At 45.1% G+C, this 20,911-nt stretch overlaps 2 protein-coding genes across 4 annotated transcripts in view; one reads left to right on the forward strand and one right to left on the reverse strand.

Moving 5' to 3' along the window:
• LARGE1 (LARGE xylosyl- and glucuronyltransferase 1) overlaps nucleotides 1–20,911 on the reverse strand; it is a 410,766-nt gene that overhangs the window by 57,381 nt on the left and 332,474 nt on the right. The gene's annotated exons all lie outside the window — the stretch shown is intronic.
• LOC130267617 (E3 ubiquitin-protein ligase Midline-1-like) lies at nucleotides 10,804–12,381 on the forward strand. The gene has a single exon (XM_056517653.1). The coding sequence runs from the start codon at nucleotides 10,804–10,806 to the stop codon at nucleotides 12,379–12,381; it is 1,578 nt and encodes a 525-aa protein (XP_056373628.1).

Raw genomic sequence — 20,911 nt, forward strand, 5'->3', positions numbered from 1 at the left:
TCCTTACCTGGGAGTCCGCAGCGCCGTTCTACAAGGGTTCTTTTCCTCCCGTTACTCCTTATCTTTGCACCAGGATAGCAGTGTTGTCTACTCCTGCAACCCAGAAGGCTGAGCAGCGACTCCGGATCTTTAGTACCCCATTATTACTGGGGCGGAAGACTTATATTACTTATTTTTAAAGGGGTACTCCGGCCCCAAGACATCTTATCCCCTATCCAAAGGATAGGGGATAAGATTTCTGATCGCGGGGGTCCCACCGCTGGGGACCCCCACAATCTAGCATGCAGCACCCACCTGTAAGTACTGCCGGAAGCGCCGGAGGTTTGCAGTCTTTTTCCTCCCGACCACGGGGACTGAGTATCATGACACCACGACTCCACCCCTTGTGTGACATCATGCCCTGTCCCCTCAATGCAAGTCTATGGGAGGGGGCGAGGTGTTTTGCCTCCCGACCACGGGGACGGAGTATCGTGATGTTACGACATCGCCCCCGCGTGACGTCATGCCCCGCCCCCTCAATGCAAGTCTATGGGAGGGGGCGTGGTGTTTTTCCTCCTGACCACGGGGACGGAGTATCGTGATGTCACCACTTCACCCCCGTGTGATGTCATGCCCCGCTCCCTCAATGCAAGTCTATGGGAGGGGGCGTGACTGCCGTCACGCCCCCTCCCATAGACTTGCATCGAGGGGGTGGGGCATGATATCACACAGGGGCGGAGTCGTGATGTCACGATACTCCGTCCCAGTGGTCGGGAAGCAAAAGACTACAAACCTCCAGTGCTTCCGGCAGTACTTACAGGTGGGTGCGGTGGGACCCTCGCGATCAGACATCTTATCCCCTATCCTTTGGATAGGGGATAAGATGTCTTGGGGCCGGAGTACCCCTTTAAGGTGAGCGGCCATCTATATGGGCTTTGGGTCAGCCACTGGACCCATCTGCTCCTTATACTGGGGGTAATACACGAGGCGCCGGTATCGGTCGTTCTCTTTTCTGACAGATTAAAGGGCTCACGGTGTGGTAGCTGATGTCCGCCGTTAGCAGAATCGGCAGTTGCAAATTCTCTTCGTTGCGGGTGGTCAGGGGTGGCGAGGGATTTGCGCAATTCTGTGCAACTTTGTCGTAGATGATAAATCTGGTGCACCAAAAGAAACCACGCCCATTTTGTCCACTAAACATGCCTTAGTAAATGCCCCCCATTGACCAAATACAGTGTTGCCAAACCAGGGCGCTGGTTGGGAAACATTGACCTAACAGGACGAAGCTCACCAAGCTCCGATAGGCGGCGCCCCCTATGGTTACTGCTACAACTTCCTTACCCTCGTTGCCATCAGATATCCCATCACATTTCTACTCTAGTCACCTCCAAAGCTGCGTCCGAAGATTCTCTGTAGCCTCATAATCAGGGATGGAAATGTGATTGTATTGGCATAAGATGACGGGCGGTGTCACCCACGAAGGCGGCGGGCGCTGCCTTCGGCTATCGATCCCCCCTCCCCCGAAACACTTTTCCCGGAGTCTGACTCCTGTTCATTCCGATAAATCCTCGTCCGGCTGCCGAACCTATTACGAGTGTCATTATTATGCGCGAGCGGCGGTGACAGCCCGCACGTCCCCAGACGCAGACAGACTCTCGCTCAATATCTGCGGCCATTAGTCTGAGATGCTAATCTTTAACCTGTTCGCTGCCAGAAAGAGAGCGGCTCTTTACATAGAGATGCCCCCCTAAAATGTAGACCGTATACCAGATTGACCCCAATCTTGTAAGGCACATCAAGAATCCCAGCTACATTGTTCTCATACTAGTGACGCTGCCCCATGCCCACCATATAATTACATCTGCTTTGGTTATGTCCAATTGCCCCATAAGAGTATAGGTTGCAACGACCCCTAGAATAGTGCCTGCCATAGTGCCCCCATAACAGTATCGGCTACTATATCACCTTAACAGTGTCAATCACAGAGCTCCATGAACAATGCCAGCTAGCCACAAAGCCCCATAACAGTGCCATCCATAGTGTCAAGCAGCAGTGCCAGACACAGTGCCCCCAAAAGAGTAGGAGCTACGTTGGCCATGTTCACATGTCAGCCACAGTGCCCCTAATATAGTGCTTGTTATAAACTTCTCATAACACTTCAGTGCACCATAACAGTGCTTATCACAGTGCCACCATAACTGTACCAGCTACACTGCTGTCTGTATGTCAGTCATTGTTTCCCTAAAACAGTGTCAGTCACAGTTCCCCAAAAACAGTACTGACCGCATTGACTCATTAACAGTACCAGCTACAGTGTTCTATACGACTGTCAGCCACAGAGTACCATGAACAGTGCCAGCTAGCCACGGTGACCGATAACAGTGCCCGCCACAGGGCTCCCAAAACTCTACCAGCCACAGTGACCCCTAACAGTTCCAATAACAACCCCAGCAAAAAACGCACCCAAATCAATACTAGCTACAGTGCGCCCCCATAACAGGGCCGGCGACAGTGTCCCATTAACAATACTAGCTACAGTGCTACATAAGAGTGGCTGCCACAGTGCCCCCATAACACTACCTGCCAGCTACATTTGCCACTTTTACATGTCAGCCATGGGATTCCAGAAACATCAATAGTAACAGTACCTCATAAAAGTGCCAGCCACAGTGTGCCATGAACAGTGCCAGCTGCCAGCACAGTGTCCCCATAAGAGAACCAGCCACTGTGCCCTGTTAAGTACCCACCACACTACCTTCATAAGAGTACCCAATACAGTGCCCTTATTAAAGTACCTTCTACAGTGCCCTCATAAGAGTACCCACCACAGTACTTTCCTAAGAATACCCATCACAGTGCTCTTATTAAAGTACCCACCTTGTGGTCCTCATAAAAGTACCCACTACTGTGTCCTCATAGGATTACCCACCACAGTGCCCTCATAAGAGTACCCACCCCCTGGTCCTCATAAAAGTACCCATTACAGTGTCCTCATAGGATTACCCACCACAGTGCCCTCATAAGAGTACCCACCCCCTGGTCCTCATAAAAGTACCCATTACAGTGTCCTCATAGGATTACCCATCACAGTGCCCTCATAAGAGTACCCACCACAGTACTTTCATAAGAATACCCACCACAGTGCCCTTATTAAAGTACCTTCTACAGTGTCCTCTTAAGAGTACCCACCACAGTGCCCCTATTAAAGTACCTTCTACAGTGTCCTCTTAAGAGTACCCACCACAGTGCCCTTATTAAAGTACCTTCTACAGTGTCCTCTTAAGAGTACCCACCACAGTGCCCTTATTAAAGTACCCACACCTGTGGTCCTCATAAAAGTACCCACTACCGTGTCCTCATAGGATTACCCACCACAGTGCCCTCATAAGAGTACCCACCACAGTGTCCTTATTTGAGTACCCACCCCCTGGTCCTCATAAAAGTACCCATTACAGTGTCCTCATAGGATTACCCACCACAATGCCCTCATAAGAGTACCCACCACAGTACTTTCATAAGAGTACCCACCACAGTGCCCTTATTAGAGTACCCACCCCGTGGTCCTCATAAAAGTACCCACTACCGTGTTCTCATAGGATTACCCACCCCAGTGCCCTCATAAGAGAACGCACCACAGTACTCTTACAGGATTGCCCACCACTGTACCCTCATAAAAATACCCATCAAATTCCCCTTATAAGAGTACCCACCACAGTGCCCTTTATTAGAGTACCCACCCCCTGGTCCTCATAAAAGTCCCACTACAGTGTCCTCATAGGATTACCCACCACAGTGCCCTTATTGAAGTACCCACCACAGTGTCCTCATAAGAGTACCCACCACAGTACTTTCATAAGAGTAACCACCACAGTGCTCTTATTAGAGTAACCACCCCCTGGTCCTCATAAAAGTACCCACCACAGTACCCTCATAGGATTACCCACCACAGTACCCTCATAGGATTACCCACCACAGTACCCTCATAGGATTACCCACCACAGTACCCTCATAAGATTACCCACCACAGTACCCTCATAGGATTACCCACCACAGTACCCTCATAGGATTACCCAAGACAGTGCCCTCATAAGAGAACACACCACAGTACCCTCATAGGATTACCCACCACAGTACCCTCATAGGATTACCCACCACAGTACCCTCATAGGATTACCCACCACAGTACCCTCATAGGATTACCCACCACAGTACCCTCATAGGATTACCCACCACAGTGCCCTCATAAGAGAACGCACCACAGTACCCTCATAGGATTACCCAAGACAGTGCCCTCATAAGAGAACACACCACAGTACTCTTATAGGATTACCCACTACAGTGCCCTCATAAGAGAACACACCACAGTACTCTTATAGGATTACCCACCACTGTACCCTCATAAAAGTATCCACCAAATTCCCCTTATTAGAGTAACTACCAAAGTGCCCCTTCTCTCATCCAGGTACACAGACACCTACCTCCCGCCATCACTAAACCATCAATGTGGTCACCAGTAATCCAGGAGACAAGCTTTCTCCTCCGAGTCTCCCGGACCTTTCCAGGAGAGAATAGAAGGTATGTATGACCTGTCGCCTTGTTCATCCTGATCTTCCTGGTTTATGAATACAATGGCAGACCCGCAGTGAAGACCGACACTAATGAATAGCAGAGAGGAGGGTGTAACCGTCACTCATAGGCCTCTTGGGGTATGTGGATATCTGGGTGATACCTCCTCTAGGGGGCGCTAGATTAATATTATGATTTTTATTTAAAGGGGCAGCGCTCTCATTATCAGGCCCCCCCCATTAGCGGAGCGCTGGGATCAGGTTAAGGTTCTGTATATTCAGACGACTTCAAAGACGTCTTCACTTTGATGCTCGCTGCTTATTTCAAACCATTTGCTCAAAACTTTCTTCAAACAGACTGAGAAATGAATCATTTTGCATTTCCTGTGATTTCGGGCTTCTCCCCGGCCGGCGGAGTCTTATTAAGTAAACACCTTTAATCCAGAAAATGGGCGACGGCCATTACATGCAAATCACGGTAATGTACAGAAACTTCCAGAGAAGTATCCGTGAGCGGGGGGGGGGGGGGGGGGGGGGGGGGGGGGGGGGGGAGGGGGGGGGGGGCGACGGGCGCTGTCGGCTCTGCTGCGCGCCCACGTGGAAACACAACTAAATCCAAAAATCTGACATTATCCCAAAAATTATCCAAAAAATTATATCAAGGCGAAAAAGTGATATACGGGGTGTCGCTTTCAGCGACACCCCGTATATCAATTTTTCGCCTTGATATAATTTTTGGGATTATTTACAGTCTGTGGGGCCTTTATTTGGTTTTTCGTGTGATCCGTTCCAATCACATTTACTATTGTTTGACGTTAGGAATTATATCCTAAATTTTGGACATAGTTATGGGGGATACTGGTTGTCATTGGGGAGAGACAGCTAGTGTATGAAGACTGGCAATGCACTCTGGGGAAAAAAATATGCAAATCAGCTCTACTGCAGGAAGAAGAAATGTGTCTCTCTAGTGACACCTATAGGTGGTGACCCAGTAATTTAATGTCTGAGCCTTGAATACAGGAGCACAGTGCACACAGGTAGGTACTGAATGCCACCGCATATTCATTCAACTTCTTATAGGGCAGTGTTTCCCAACCAGAGTGCCTCCAGCTATTGAAAAACTACAACTCCCGGCATCCCCGGACAGCTGGAGGGGAGGGGTATAACTACTATATATATATATATCCTGATCCCATAGAGATAGCAGCAGTATACAGAAAGAGCTGTAGGGAGGTGTATAACTACTATATATCCTGATCCCATAGAGATAGCAGCAGTATACAGAAAGAGCTGTAGGGAGGTGTATAACTACTGTGTATCCTAATCCCATAGAGATAGCAGCAGTATACAGATAGAGCTGGAGGGGAAGTGTATAACTACTATATATCCTGATCCCATAGAGATAGCAGCAGTATACAGATAGAGCTGGAGGGGAGGTGTATAACTACTAAATATCCTGATCCTATAGAGATAGCAGCAGTATACAGATAGAGCTGGAGGAGAGGTGTATAACTGCTATATATCCTGATCCCATAGAGATAGCAGCAGTATACAGATAGAGCTGGAGAGGAGGTGTATAACTACTATATATCCTGATCACATAGAGATAGCAGCAGTATACAGATAGAGCTGGAGAGGAGGTATATAACTACTATATATCCTGATCACATAGAGATAGCAGCAGTATACAGATAGAGCTGGAGAGGAGGTGTATAACTACTATATATCCTGATCACATAGAGATATCAGCAGTATACAGATAGAGCTGGAGGAGAGGTGTATAACTGCTATATATCCTGATCCCATAGAGATAGCAGCAGTATACAGATAGAGCTGGAGGGGAGGTGTATAACTACTATATATCCTGATCTTATAGAGATAACAGCAGTATACAGATAGAGCTGGAGGAGAGGTGTATAACTACTATATATCCTGATCCCATAGAGATAGCAGCAGCAGTATACAGATAGAGCTGGAGAGGAGGTATATAACTACTATATATCCTGATCACATAGAGATAGCAGCAGTATACAGATAGAGCTGGAGGCGAAGTGTACAACTACTATATATCCTGATCACATAGAGATAGCAGCAGTATACAGATAGAGCTGGAGAGGATGGGTATAACTACTATATATCCTGATGTTATAGAGATAGTAGCAGTATACAGATAGAGCTGGAGAGGAGGTGTATAACTACTATATATACTGATCTCATAGAGATAACAGCAGCAGTATACAGATAGAGCTGGAGGGGGGGTGCATAACTACTATATATCCTAATCCTATAGAGATAGCAGCAGCAGCAGTATACAGATAGAGCTGGAGGGGAGGGGTATAACTACTATATATCTTAATCTCATATAGATAGCAGCAGTATACAGATAGAGCTGGAGGGGAGGTGTATAATTACTATATATCCTGATCCCATAGAGACAGCAGCAGTATACAGATAGAGCTGGAGGGGAGGTGTATAACTACTAAATATCCTGATCCTATAGAGATAGCAGCAGCAGTATACAGATAGAGCTGGAGGAGAGGTGTATAACTACTATATATCCTGATCACATAGAGATAGCAGCAGTATACAGATAGAGCTGGAGAGGAGGTGTATAACTACTATATATACTGATCCCATAGAGATAACAGCAGCAGTATACAGATAGAGCTGGAGGGGAAGGGTATAACTACTATATATCTTGATCTCATATAGATAGCAGCAGTATACAGATAGAGCTGGAGGGGAGGAATATAACTACTATATATCCTGATCCCATAGAGATAGCAGCAGTATACAGATAGAGCTGGAGGCGAAGTGTACAACTACTATATATCCTGATCACATAGAGATAGCAGCAGTATACAGATAGAGCTGGAGGCGAAGTGTATAACTACTATATATCCTGATCACATAGAGATAGCAGCAGTATACAGATAGAGCTGGAGAGGATGGGTATAACTACTATATATCCTGATGTTATAGAGATAGTAGCAGTATACAGATAGAGCTGGAGAGGAGGTGTATAACTACTATATATACTGATCTCATAGAGATAACAGCAGCAGTATACAGATAGAGCTGGAGGGGGGGTGCATAACTACTATATATCCTAATCCTATAGAGATAGCAGCAGCAGCAGTATACAGATAGAGCTGGAGGGGAGGGGTATAACTACTATATATCTTAATCTCATATAGATAGCAGCAGTATACAGATAGAGCTGGAGGGGAGGTGTATAATTACTATATATCCTGATCCCATAGAGACAGCAGCAGTATACAGATAGAGCTGGAGGGGAGGTGTATAACTACTAAATATCCTGATCCTATAGAGATAGCAGCAGCAGTATACAGATAGAGCTGGAGTAGAGGTATATAACTACTATATATCCTGATCACATAGAGATAGCAGCAGTATACAGATAGAGCTGGAGAGGAGGTGTATAACTACTATATATACTGATCCCATAGAGATAACAGCAGCAGTATACAGATAGAGCTGGAGGGGAAGGGTATAACTACTATATATCTTGATCTCATATAGATAGCAGCAGTATACAGATAGAGCTGGAGGGGAGGAATATAACTACTATATATCCTGATCCCATAGAGATAGCAGCAGTATACAGATAGAGCTGGAGGGGAGGTGTATAACTACTATATATCCTGATCCCATAGAGATAACAGCAGTATACAGATAGAGCTGGAGGGAAGGTGTATAACTACTTTATATCCTGATCCTTATAGAGATAGCAGCAGTATACAGATAGCTAGATAGCTACTATATGCTTTACTAACCAGATGGGGTATCTAAGCCAGCTGTGTGTGATACTTCTCCTTGGCTCCTAGGATATTATATAATACTACCTGCTGGGCTATGTATCTAACCATATGTGAAACTGCCTGCTTAGTTATGTATCTAAGCTTATCATGTGTGATACTGTCTTCTGGGTCCTGTATCTAAGATTATTATGTGATACTGTCTGCTTAGCCAATGTATCTAAGCTTATTATGTACTACTGCCTTCTGGGTGCTGTATCTGAGATTATTATGTGATACTGTCTGCTTAGCCAATGTATCTAAGAGATGTATATCTAAGCCTGTCCTATAGATCTTTGCTGTATCTAAGTATATTGTGGGTGATGCGATCTGATGAGATGTGCATCTAAGCCCATGCAGTGTGATTAGCAGTGTATCTAAGCTGCTCCCGTGTGATACTGTCAGCTGAGCTGTGTAGTTTAGCCTTTTATTGTGGCCTGCAGTGATATGGCACAGGCATCACTGTAGCTCATGTAGAGATGTATCCGATCTGTATCCCATGACCCTACAGTATATAGTGCGAGGCAGCGGGAGCTTAGATCCTCAGGAGAAGTGTGATACTCTCCGACCTTTGCCCTTGTGGTGTAACGTGGAGTTTCGTTTCTCGCCGTCAGCCATGGCGCCTGCAAATATTTGAGGTTAAACTTGTCTTCCTGGATCGAAACTCTATAGCAGAGTTTCCCAACTGGGGTCGCTCCAGCTGTTGCAAAACTACAACTCCCAGCATGCCTGGACAGCCAAAGGGGGCACAGTATGTGGCAGTATTATATTCTGGAGATGTAGTGTGTGGAGCTGTAGTGTTGTTCTTAGGGGGCACAGTATGTAGACGTATTATATTCTGGAGATGTAGTGTGTGGAGCTGCTGTTCTTAGGGGGCACAGTATGTAGCAGTATTATATTCTGGAGATGTAGTGTGTGGAGCTGTTGTGTTGTTCTTAGGGGCACAGTATGTAGCAGTATTATATTCTGGAGATGTAGTGTATGGAGCTGTTGTGTTGTTCTTAGGGGCACAGTATGTAGCAGTATTATATTCTGGAGATGTAGTGTATGGAGCTGTTGTGTTGTTCTTAGGGGCACAGTATGTAGCAGTATTATATTCTGGAGACTCGGTGTGGAGCTGTTGTTCTTAGGGGGCACAGTATGTAGCAGTAATATATTATGTATTTTGTTCAGCTGTTATTAGGGGGCACATATTGTATTCTGGAGTCACAGTGTGCAGAGCTGCTGTTCTTAGGGGGCACAGTATGAAACAGTATTATATTCTGGAGACACACTTTGTTGGGATGTTGTTAGGGGGCACAGTATGTGGCAGCATTATATTTTGGAGATGTAGTGTGTGGAGCTGCAATTCTTAGGGGGCGCAGTATGTTACAGTATTATATTCTGGAGACGCATTGTCTTGGGCTGTTGTTAGGGGGCACAGTATGTGGCAGTATTATATTTTGGAGATGTAGTGTGTGGAGCTGCAATTCTTAGGGGGCACAGTATGTGGCAGTATTATATTCTGTAGACGCATTGTGTTGAGTTGTTGTTAGGGGCACATATTATATTCTGGAGATGCAGTGTGCAGAGTAGGGATCGACTGATTATCGGTTTGGCCGATATTATCGGACGATATTCACGATTTTGGACGTTATAGGTATCGGCAATTACCTTGCCGATAATCCAATAATGCCCCGCCCCCCATCACCCCCCCCACCGCACTGCTCACCCCACCGCACCGCCCCCTCACCGCAACGCACCGCCCCCCCCAAACGCCCCGCTCCCCCCACCGCCCCGACCAGAGACCGCTGCTGCCCCATTGCCTCCCCCATGCCCGGTTTTATAATTACCTGTTCCCGGGGTCTGCGCTACTTCTGGCTCCTGCGGCGTCCTGCGTTACGCTGTGCGCTGCGCAATGATGAGTGACGTCCTCAATGCGACGTCACCATCAGTGTGCACAATGACAGCTCAGGATGCCGCCGGGGCCAGAAGTAGCGCGGACCCCGGGAACAGGTAATTATAAAACCGGGGATGGGGGAGGCAATGGGGCAGCGGCGGTTGTTGGACTAAGGACCGGCAGGGGGAGAGAAGCGGGCGGCGGTGGTCTCTGGCCAGAAGATGGGGGGGGACTCAGGAGGACTCTGCAGACATAGCTGGACGAGGTCATGGCGCTGTGCACCAGAAGGAACAACTACTGATAAGACGTCACTGATATCACTTGACTGTGTCCATCAGTGTTTTGCTGATCTGTGTATCTTAGTCACAGCGTCATTAACCTATCAGTCCTGGTTGATCAAATGGACTCTAATGATACAGTACAGGTGACATTGAAGTTCACATGTATCTAATCTGAGGTAGCAGGAGCTTACATACATACCCCACCCAGCAGGAGAGGTGTGACCGCCCAGACGAACCTTGCCTCACTTTGTGTGACGTTCAGAGTTTCATTTCTTGAATCAGTCATGGCGTCTGCGGATCTAAGAGACGAGCTGGACTGTTCCATCTGTCTGATCACTTATACAGATCCTGTGACCCTTAGATGTGGACACAACTTCTGCCGGGTCTGTATTGATCGTGTGCTGGATACACAGGACCAGTCTGGACTTTATTCCTGTCCCGAGTGCAGAGAAGAGTTTACGAAACGTCCTGTGTTGAAGAAGAACCAGAATCTATGCAACATAGTGGAGAGATTCTCGTCTACAGAGTCGACTACGAAGGACTTCGGGATCTTCTGCACTTACTGTGTGGACTCTCCTGTCCCTGCTGTGAAGTCCTGTCTGCACTGTGAGGCTTCTCTGTGTGATAAACATCTGAGAACTCACAACAAGTCACCAGAACACGTCTTATCTGAGCCCAGAACTTCTCTGGAGAACAGGAAATGTTCTGTCCATAAGAAGGTCCTGGAATATTACTGCACTGAGGACGCTGCTTGTATCTGTGTGTCCTGCAGTCTGACGGGACAACACAAGGGACATCAACTAGAGCTTCTGAAGGAGGCCTCCATCAAGAAGAAGGAGCAGCTAAGAAAAGTCTCAGACAATCTGTCCTCAAAGAGAGAGGAAAATGTCTCGAGGATTCAGGCCTTGCACAACCACATGACCAACGTCCACGACAAAGCTCAGGTCCTGAGTCAGAGTATCCCCAGCCTCCTCACGGACATCAGAAGACAGGTGGACGATCTGGAGAAGAGGGTCCTGAGTGAGATCTGCAGGCAGGAGGAGCAGACGTCACTGTCAGTCTCTAAACTTGTCCGGCAGCTGGAGATCGAGAAGGACCACTTGTCTAGGACAATATCTTCGATTCAGCAGATGTGTGCTACCAAGGATCCGCTCCTAGTCTTAAAAGATCAAGAGCTTCAGAGGTCTGATATACATGAGACAGATCCCTGTACGGGAGATGATGTCCATGCCGTAGGTGATCTGGATATATTCCTCATGTCTATGATGATACATGAAACCATGGAAAGAATAGTCCAAGAGATAGATTTCAGAGGCTTCAACAAGCCTGAAGTGCCCAACATCTTACTAGACATCGACACGTCTGGTAATGACGTAGCGGTGTCTGAAGACCTCAAAACGGCCTCCTGGCCCGGAGTAAGCCAGAACCGTCTAGATACCCCTGAAACTTTCCAGTCGTGTCAAGTCTTAAGCAAGACCTGCTTTTCCTCAGGTAAATATTTCTTCGAAGTGAACAGCAATGACGGAGGAGACTGGTGTGTGGGAATGAGTTATTCCAGTATAGATAGGAAAGGGGAGCAGTGCATCATCGGGCAGAACAATAAGTCATGGGCACTGCGTCTATGGAGCCATCAATATTCAGTGATACACGACTCGAAAGTCATCCAGCTCCCGGCCCAGCCTTACTGCAAGAAACTAGGTCTGTATCTGGATTATGGGGCCGGGCAGCTGTCCTTTTATGAGCTGTGTGACCCCATGAGACATCTGCACACCTTCACCACCACCTTCACCGAGCCCCTTCATGTTCTGTGTTGGGTACTGGGAAGCTCTTTACAATTTGGAACTGAAAGCGATGTCAACTAGAGAAAATTCTATGAAAGTAAGACTCAACCTAAAGACACGACTCGACTTCAAGGGAGCCTGTTATCACTTTCATGCTGCCTGAATCACTGAGGTGGTCCCTGGAGGCTTTTTTCCACCGTGCCACTGATTAATAGATTTCTCCCTATACCCAAACAGATAGAGATCTATCAATAAAGGCCGGTGGATAGGGAGAAGCTGCCTGGAACCTTCCCGATGACTCGTGGTTCAAGCAGCATGAAAGTGAAGGCAGGCTCGTTCTATCTAAAGTGAATGGTCAACTAAAGGGAGGATTGCAGTCTTAGACACTTATGCCCTATCCGCAGGAGAGGGGAAAAGTGTCTGATCGCGGGGGCAGTCAACGGCACTGCGCGGCTAATGCACGTGTTGGTCGACGACATGACCCCTCCATACAGCTCTATGGGAGAGGCGGGGATGCATCTCTGCCTCTCCCATAGAGATATATGGAGGGGGCATGTCGTCGACCTCAGTGAGGTCGACAACACGCGCATTAGCCGAGCAGAGCCGCTGACCCCCCCGCGATCAGACACTTGTCCCCTCCAGAGTCGGGGCCCGTACAGCATTCGATCAGACATTTATCCTCTATGCAGCGGATAGGGCATAAGTGTCTAGGGCTGCAGATCTCCATTAGGGTAGGGTCACACGGCATATTTTACGCTGCAGATCAGATGGTGGCCCTTAGTGTGCCTCCAGCTGTTCCCCCTGTTTGCAGCAGCAATCCGTCGCTCTGAGCAGTGGCGCAGGGGCCTGCGAGTCGCCACGCGTACTCAAAGTCTACCCACAGACATCGCGGTGCAGCCGCAATGTCTGAGTACACTGTGCATGCGCGCGATGACTCGCACAGCGATTAGCTCGGAACGGCGGATTGCTGCTGCGAGCAGAGGGGGAAAAGCTGGAGGCACACTAAGCGTCGGGTCACCCGAAGATCCGCAGGGTAAAATACGCTATGGATACGTGTCGTGTGACCCTACCCTTAAATAGAATTTGTCAACAGTTTTGACTCTTAAAACTTATGACAGTTCGAGAGGATCGAGAGGTGTTAAAACATACCTAAAATTCCAGTCATGAAGGTTGCACGGTTGGAAAATAAATTGTTGTAACGCCCCGTAGAAGAATTTGGAGGGCCAGGGGATAGATCCTTCATGGGCATTTCCCAAGTACCTCCTCAGTTTTGGGTAATAACTCTAGGAGACTGATCGGTATGTCACCAGAGCTTCCACTCTTCTATATGCTTAGTATATAAGTTGGTCGGCACTGGTAACCCTTTTTTTGAAAGAAAAAAGCTGTTTTTCGATTCCTGGATAACCCCTTTTAAGGCCTCCAAAATCATGGGAGACCTCATAAATGGTCAACAGTCCCATATAGAAGAGTGTAAATAAAGTCCCAGCACTCACCCGGTATATTCGGGAATAAGGAGCTTTATTGCATATTCTTCAATTCTAACAGGATGCGTTTCGGTGGTAGCCTTCCTCTGCTGACGCAGAGGAAGGCTACCGCCGAAACGTGTCCTGTTTGATTTGAAGGAACTGCATTAAAGCTCATTCCCGAATATACTTGGTGAGTGCTGGGACTTTATTTACACTCTTCTATATGGGACTGTTGACCATTTATGAGGTCTCCCATGATGTTGGAGGCCTTAAAAGGGGTTATCCAGGAATCGAAAAACAGAGCTTTTTTCTTTCAAAAACCGCTCCCCCTCTGTCTCCAGGTTTGGTGTGGTATTACAACTTGGCTCCATACACTTCAATGGAACTGAGCTGCAGAACCACACCCAACCTTGAGACAGACAGGGAGTGGTTTTTGAAAGCAAAAAGCTCTGTTTTTCGATTCCTGGATAACCCCTTTAAAACAGCCAAGTCTTGCCTTTATTATTCATTAACCTTTTTTCCGAACAAACATATCGGACATGTCGAAAACAGACAACGTGATCCTACATTCCCTTGACACATGCTATCAGGGAAAAGTCATACACCCCTATACACATTAGATGGCTGACTACTAACCAAAAATGGCTGACTACTTACCCCCCCCCCCCCCCCCCCCAAAAAAAAAAAAAAATTAATCAGTGGGTGTAGTTTCGAGATCTGACTGACTTTTGAAACCTTTCTCGAAATGTCTCGGCAATCATTTTCTGGTGTTGGACTGTTGGTAGGGTGAGGTGGGGTCTTATAGATGACAACCACAATGGGGGCCACAAGATAGTGTCAATTCCCCTTCTTCACTTGAGCGTAAAACATTTTTTTTTGTATGTTTTTGAGATGCATCGTGGATGGGGACCAATTCAGACTTAGCTCGAAGGGATAAGAAAGCTGGATGTGGTGGGGTTTAGCATCTTCGGCGTCATGACGATGACATTAATGGCTACGCCAATGTGTCTCAAAAAGTGTCATTGAATCGCCTCGCCCATTTGCTTGCTTTGTATTCCTCTCTTGAAGGACAACAGTGTGCCGGCTCAACGTAGACACAAAAAAAAAAGTCTCAGCTGTGGAAGGAGAGCAGATGGCGTGAATGTTCAGCTGAGTTTTAAATACAATGCACCGGGGGCACTGTGTTCTCTCACTGCGAAAATCACCCTCGTCCACAGAGGAATAGACGGGGAGGAGAAGCGGCTGATAATGGGGGGACGAGATATTATAGCTTCCGATATTATAGACCCTAATATGCTATTAAAAAAATCACTCTGGGTTTTAAATTTGTTTATATAGTGAAGCATAGACTATTGTTAGAGAATAATGTAGCGGTTCTTGTGTATACCTTGTGCTTACCTGTTTTAGCTGATGTGACAGGCATGGGGTTTTCAGCCATACTGATTGCAATTACATCACTGAAATGATTTCCTAATGCTGCCTACATTTCCCATGAATCATTTTGCTTTGCAGAGACAGAGAGAGAGAAGGGGTGGAGTCCGATCACTGCACCTGGTCATCTAATTAGGCTGCTGGTGCTGGAAGTCACCCAGGCGAACTGATTAGACTCATAAGTTGATTGTGGTCAGTTCACATTAGGTGCAGTTTTTATGCGTTTTCTTATTGAAAGTGCGAGAAATATTGTCATGATGGGAAAGTGAATTGATCTATAATCACAACTGAGGTGTTTTATGAAGATTTGAAGTCTTTAGGATGTGTTTAAAGGGGTACTCCGCCGCTCAGCGCTTGGAACAAACTGTTCCGAACGCTGGACCCGGCGCTCATGATGTCATAGTCCCGCCCCTTCATGACGTCACTCCCCACCCCCTCAATGCAAGTCTATGGAAGGGGGGTGTTAACATGAGATTGGTAGGGTCTGCCTATTGGAACCCCCACCATAAAGGGGTACTTTGGATGAAAATAAATGTTTTCAAATCAACTGGAACCAGAAAATTATACAGATTTGTAAACTACTTCTATTTAAAAATCTTAATCCTTCCAGTACTTATCAGCTGCTGTATGCTGCACAGGAAGTTTTAAAGTTCTTTACAGTCTGACCACAGTGCTCTCAGCTGACACCTCTGTCCGTGTCAGGAACTGTCCAGATTTGAAGCAAATCCACATAGCAAACCTATCCTGCTTGGACAGTTCCTGACACGGACAGAGGTGGCAGCAGAGAACACTGTGCTCAGGCTTGGAAAAACTACACAACGTCCTCTGGAGCATACAGCAGCTGATAAGTACTGGAAGGATTAAGACTTTTCTATAGAAGTAATTTACAAATCTGTATAACTTTCTGCCACCTGCTGATTTGAAAACATTTATTTTAATCCGACGTACCCCTTTAAGGTGGGGGTTCCAACAGGCAGACCCTACCAATCTCATGTTAATGACCTAAAGCCATGGAAAGGTGATGGAAAAAAGGTTTAGTTATTTTATTTCTTTTATATATATTTTATTTTTTTGTGATTTATTGTGAAAAAATATATACAAATAAAAACTTTAATTTGAAAAAAACTTTAAAAAATAAATGTGTGTGTGGGTAATTCATTTTTTTTCCTTAAAACTAACCCAACCTCTAAATCAGTGTCTTCCAACCAGAGTTCCTCCAGCTGTCCGGGCATGCTGGGAGTTGTAGTTTTGCAAGAGCTGGAGGCACCCTGGTTGGGAAACACTGCCCTAATAACTGTGGTGACTCGCAGGCCTTATAATACTACACTGCACCATACTTGTCTGAGAAACATTTTTGGGGAGACCTGATACAAATAGAGGTCACGTACCCACAATGACTGACATAGTGTCCCAATTAATAGTGGCCGATGTGTTACCCCTATACACTGCCCCTCTATACGTAGTACTAAAATAGTGGTCCCTATGATCAATGCCAGCAGCGTGCCCCAATAGACAATGCCAACATGGTGCCCCCAATAAATAGTATTGCCAAAAGAGTGACAACCATTAAGCAGTGGCAACAGAGTGTCCCCAATAAAGTGTCTTCAGACTGCCCACCTATACATAATACTTAAAGAGTGCCCCCTATTAACAATGCCAAAAAGGGTCCCCCAATATAGTATTGCCAAAAGAGTACAACCCTAAAACAGTCGCCCCCTGTCTGCCCACCTATACATAATACTGAAAGAGTGCTCCTATTAAAGGGGTACTCCGGTGGAAAACTTATATTTTTTATCAACTGGTGCCAGAAACAGATTTGTAACTTACTTCTATTAAAAAATCTTAATCCTTCCAGTACTTATTAGCTGCTGAATACTACAGAGGAAACTCTTTTCTTTTTGGAACACAGAGCTCTCTGCTGACATCACGACCACAGTGCTCTCTGCTGACACCTCTGTCCATTTTCGGAACTGACCAGAGTAGGAGAAAATCCCCATAACATATGCTACTCTGTACAGTTCCTAAAATGGACAGAGATGACAGCAGAGAGCACTGTGGTTGTGATGTCAGCAGAGAGCTCTGTGTTCCAAAAAGAAAAGAATTTCCTCTGTAGTATTCAGCAGCTAAGAAGTACTGGAAGGATTAAGATTTTTTTTAATAGAAGTAAGTTACAAATCTGTTTAACTTTCTGGGACCAGTTGATTTAAAACAAATAAGTTTTCCCACCAGAGTTCCCCTTTAACAATGCCTACAAGGTGTTCCCAAGCAATGCCAATAGACTGTCACCCTATATACAGGCTGGTGAGTGCTCCCTATAAAGTATCATCAGACAGCCCCCTGTACATAGTACTAAAGGAGCGCCTCTATAAACAGCACTAGAATAGTGCTCCAATAGATGATGCCAACAAGGGGGGAGATTTATCAAAACCTGTGCAGAGGAAAACTTGCCCAGTTGCCCATAGCAACCAATCAGATCGCTTCTTTCACTTTTCACAGGCCTTCATAAAAATGAAAGCAGTGATCTGATTGGTTGCTATGGGCAACTGGGCAACATTTCCTCTGCACAGGTTTTGATAAATCTCCCCCAAGGTGCCCAAAATAAATAGTATTGCCAAAAGTCTATCACCTATAAACACCGGCCACCTATAAAGTGTCATCAGACAGCTCCCCTCTAAAAAGTACCATAAAATTACCCCCTTAAAGGGGTACTCTGGTGGAAAACTTTTTTTTGTTTAAATCAACTGGTCCCAGAAAGTTAAACAGATTTGTAAATTATTTCTAATAAAATTTTTTAATCCTTCCAGTACTTATTAGCTGCTGAATACTACAGAGGAAATTCTTTTCTTTTTGGAACACAGTGCTCTCTGCTGACATCATGACCACAGTGCTCTCTGCTGACACCTCTGTCTATTTTAGGAACTGTCCGGAGCAGCCTATGTTTGCTATGGGGATTTTCTCCTACCCTGGACAGTTCATAAAATGGACAGAGATGTCAGCAGAGAGCACTGTGCTCGTGATGTCAGCAGAGAGCACTGTGTTCCAAAAAGAAAAGAATTTCCTCTGTAGTATTCAGCAGCTAATAAGTACTGGAAGGATTAATATTTTTTTATAGAAATAATTTACAAATCTGTTTAACTTTCTGGCACCAGTTGATTTAAAAAAAAAAACGTTTTCCACCATGGTACTATTTATAGGGGATCTGTCTAATTCAAATAAATGTTTACATGTTGAACATTTTGGCATTAACCTTTCTAATATACTTCATAAGAAAATATACGGTATCTCCTTTTTATAAAAAAAAAAACATGGCTTATTATTAAAATAAAAAAAGGCCACTAGGGGTCCCCATACCATCCAGAACATAATTCTGTCCGGATGCAGCATCATCTTTGTCTCAGCTGAAACACAGTCTGGTACAAAGTCCAGGAAGTGAGGACGCTGTTGCAAAACTACAACTCCCAGCATGCCCGGACAGCCTTTGGCATGCTGGGAGTTGTAGTTTTGCAACAGCTGGAGGCTCCCTGTTTGGGAAACACTGACTTATGAAGACCCTGTTGACAATGTTTATAGGGTTCAATATCACAGCACTGTTTATGGGGCCATTCTACTGGCACGTTTTATTTGGGGTACCCTGTTGCAACTATAAAACGGGTGGTATTTTGCTGGTATAATTTTTAGAGGGCACTGGGTGGGGTGGGTGATAGACTTTTGGCAATATTAAAGGGGTACTCCGCTGGAAATTGTAATTTTTTTTTTAAATCAACTGGTGCCAGAAAGTTAGACAGATTTGTAAATGACTTCTATTAAAAAAAAAATATTAATCCTTCCCCTACTTATTAGCTGCTGTATGCTACAGAGGAAATGCTTTTCTTTTTGAATTTCCTTTTTTGTCTTATCCACAGTTCTCTCTGCTGACACCTCTGTCCGTGTCAGGAACTGTCCAGAGCAGCATAGGTTTGCTATGGGGATTCTCTCCTGCTCTGGACAGTTCCTGATACGGACAGAGGTGTCAGCAGAGAGCACTGTGGACAAGACAAAAAAAAGGAAATTCAAAAAGAAAAGCATTTTACTACAGAGGTCAGACAGAAAATACATTTAAAAAGAAAAGAACTTCCTGTGGATCATACAGCAGCTAAGTACTGGAAGGATTAAGATTTTTAAATAGAAGTCATTTACAAATCTGTTTAACTTTCTGGCACCAGTTGTTTAAAAAAAAAAAAAAAAAAAAAAAATGTTTCCAGCGGAGTACCCCTTTAATACTGCCAATAGTCTATCACCCATAAACAGTGGCCACCCAGTGCCCTTTAAAAATAATACCTGCAAAGTAACGCCCGTTTTATAGTTGCAACAGGGTACCCCAAATAAATCGTGCCAGTAGAATGGCCCCATAAACATTGTCAACAGTGTCTTCATAAGTCAGTGTTTCCTAACCAGGGAGCCTCCAGCTGTTGCAAAACTACAACTCCCAGCATGCCCGGACAGCCAAAGGCTGTCCGGGCATGCTGGGAGTTGTAGTTTTGCAACAGCTGGAGGCACCCTGGTTGGGAAATACTGCCAGAAGTAGTGCCCCCCCCCCTATTAATAGGGCCAACAGAGAACCCCTTATAAACAGAGCTACAATGGAGATTTACTATACAGGAAAGCACAGAGGTACCAGAAACCCAGCTCTCCCAAACTCCTGAATGTGTATTTCTATGCAATTTGTATCACAGTTAAAAATTAATGACGGTAAAAAAAATCGTGACTAAACTGCAGATGAGTATAAATCCGTAATTATTGGTCCAATGAGACAATATAACGTACAATCTTCCCATCACAGTCATAAATAATACCGCGCTGTTCTGAGTATTGATGGCGCCCTATAGTAATTTCCATCACATTCCTCTAATAGGTACAGAAAGCGGAGGGTTAAGTGGCTTTGGCTTCTCCCAGGAACCTTATCAGGTGAGAATTGAATTAAGGTATTAGATTTGGATTCCGGGCACAGAAGTTTCAGCGCACGGGAAACTTAATCAATGAAATCATTCAGGAACATCTACAGCGGGTTATTACATGGCGGAGGAGGCGGCACAGACGGCACTCGGGGACCGCCATTACAAGCAACAAAACTGGTTAACCAGCGGATATGAGCATAATATATCAGGACTACATAAAAGGGTTCAAAAGAGCAAAACTATTAATGGAAATGTAATCATTATAATGTGCTATAACACTGCACTGCTGAAACCACTATAATACTGCTCCTATATACAAGAATATAACTACTATAATACTGCTCCTATATACAAGAATATATCTACTATAATACTGCTCCTATATACAAGAATATAACTACTATAATACTGCTCCTATATACAAGAATATAACTACTATAATACTGCTCCTATATACAAGAATATAACTACTATAATACTGCCTCCTATATATACAAGAATATAACTACTATAATACTGCTCCTATATACAAGAATATAACTACTATAATACTGCTTCTATATACAAGAATATAACTACTATAATACTGCCCCTATATACAAGAATATAACTACTATAATACTGCTCCTATATACAAGAATATAACTACTATAGCACTGCCCCTATATACAAGAATATAACTACTATAATACTGCTCCTATATATACAAGAATATAACTACTATAATACTGCTCCTATATACAAGAATATAACTACTATAATACTGCTCCTATATACAAG

The sequence above is a fragment of the Hyla sarda genome, chromosome 4 (assembly GCF_029499605.1).
Source record: "Hyla sarda isolate aHylSar1 chromosome 4, aHylSar1.hap1, whole genome shotgun sequence".
In the NCBI taxonomy this organism is placed as follows: Eukaryota; Metazoa; Chordata; class Amphibia; order Anura; family Hylidae; genus Hyla; species Hyla sarda.

Excerpts from the sequence above, each read along its gene's own strand:
- LOC130267617 (XM_056517653.1), top strand. The coding sequence starts at position 10,804 with ATGGCGTCTGCGGATCTAAGAGACGAGCTGGACTGTTCCATCTGTCTG.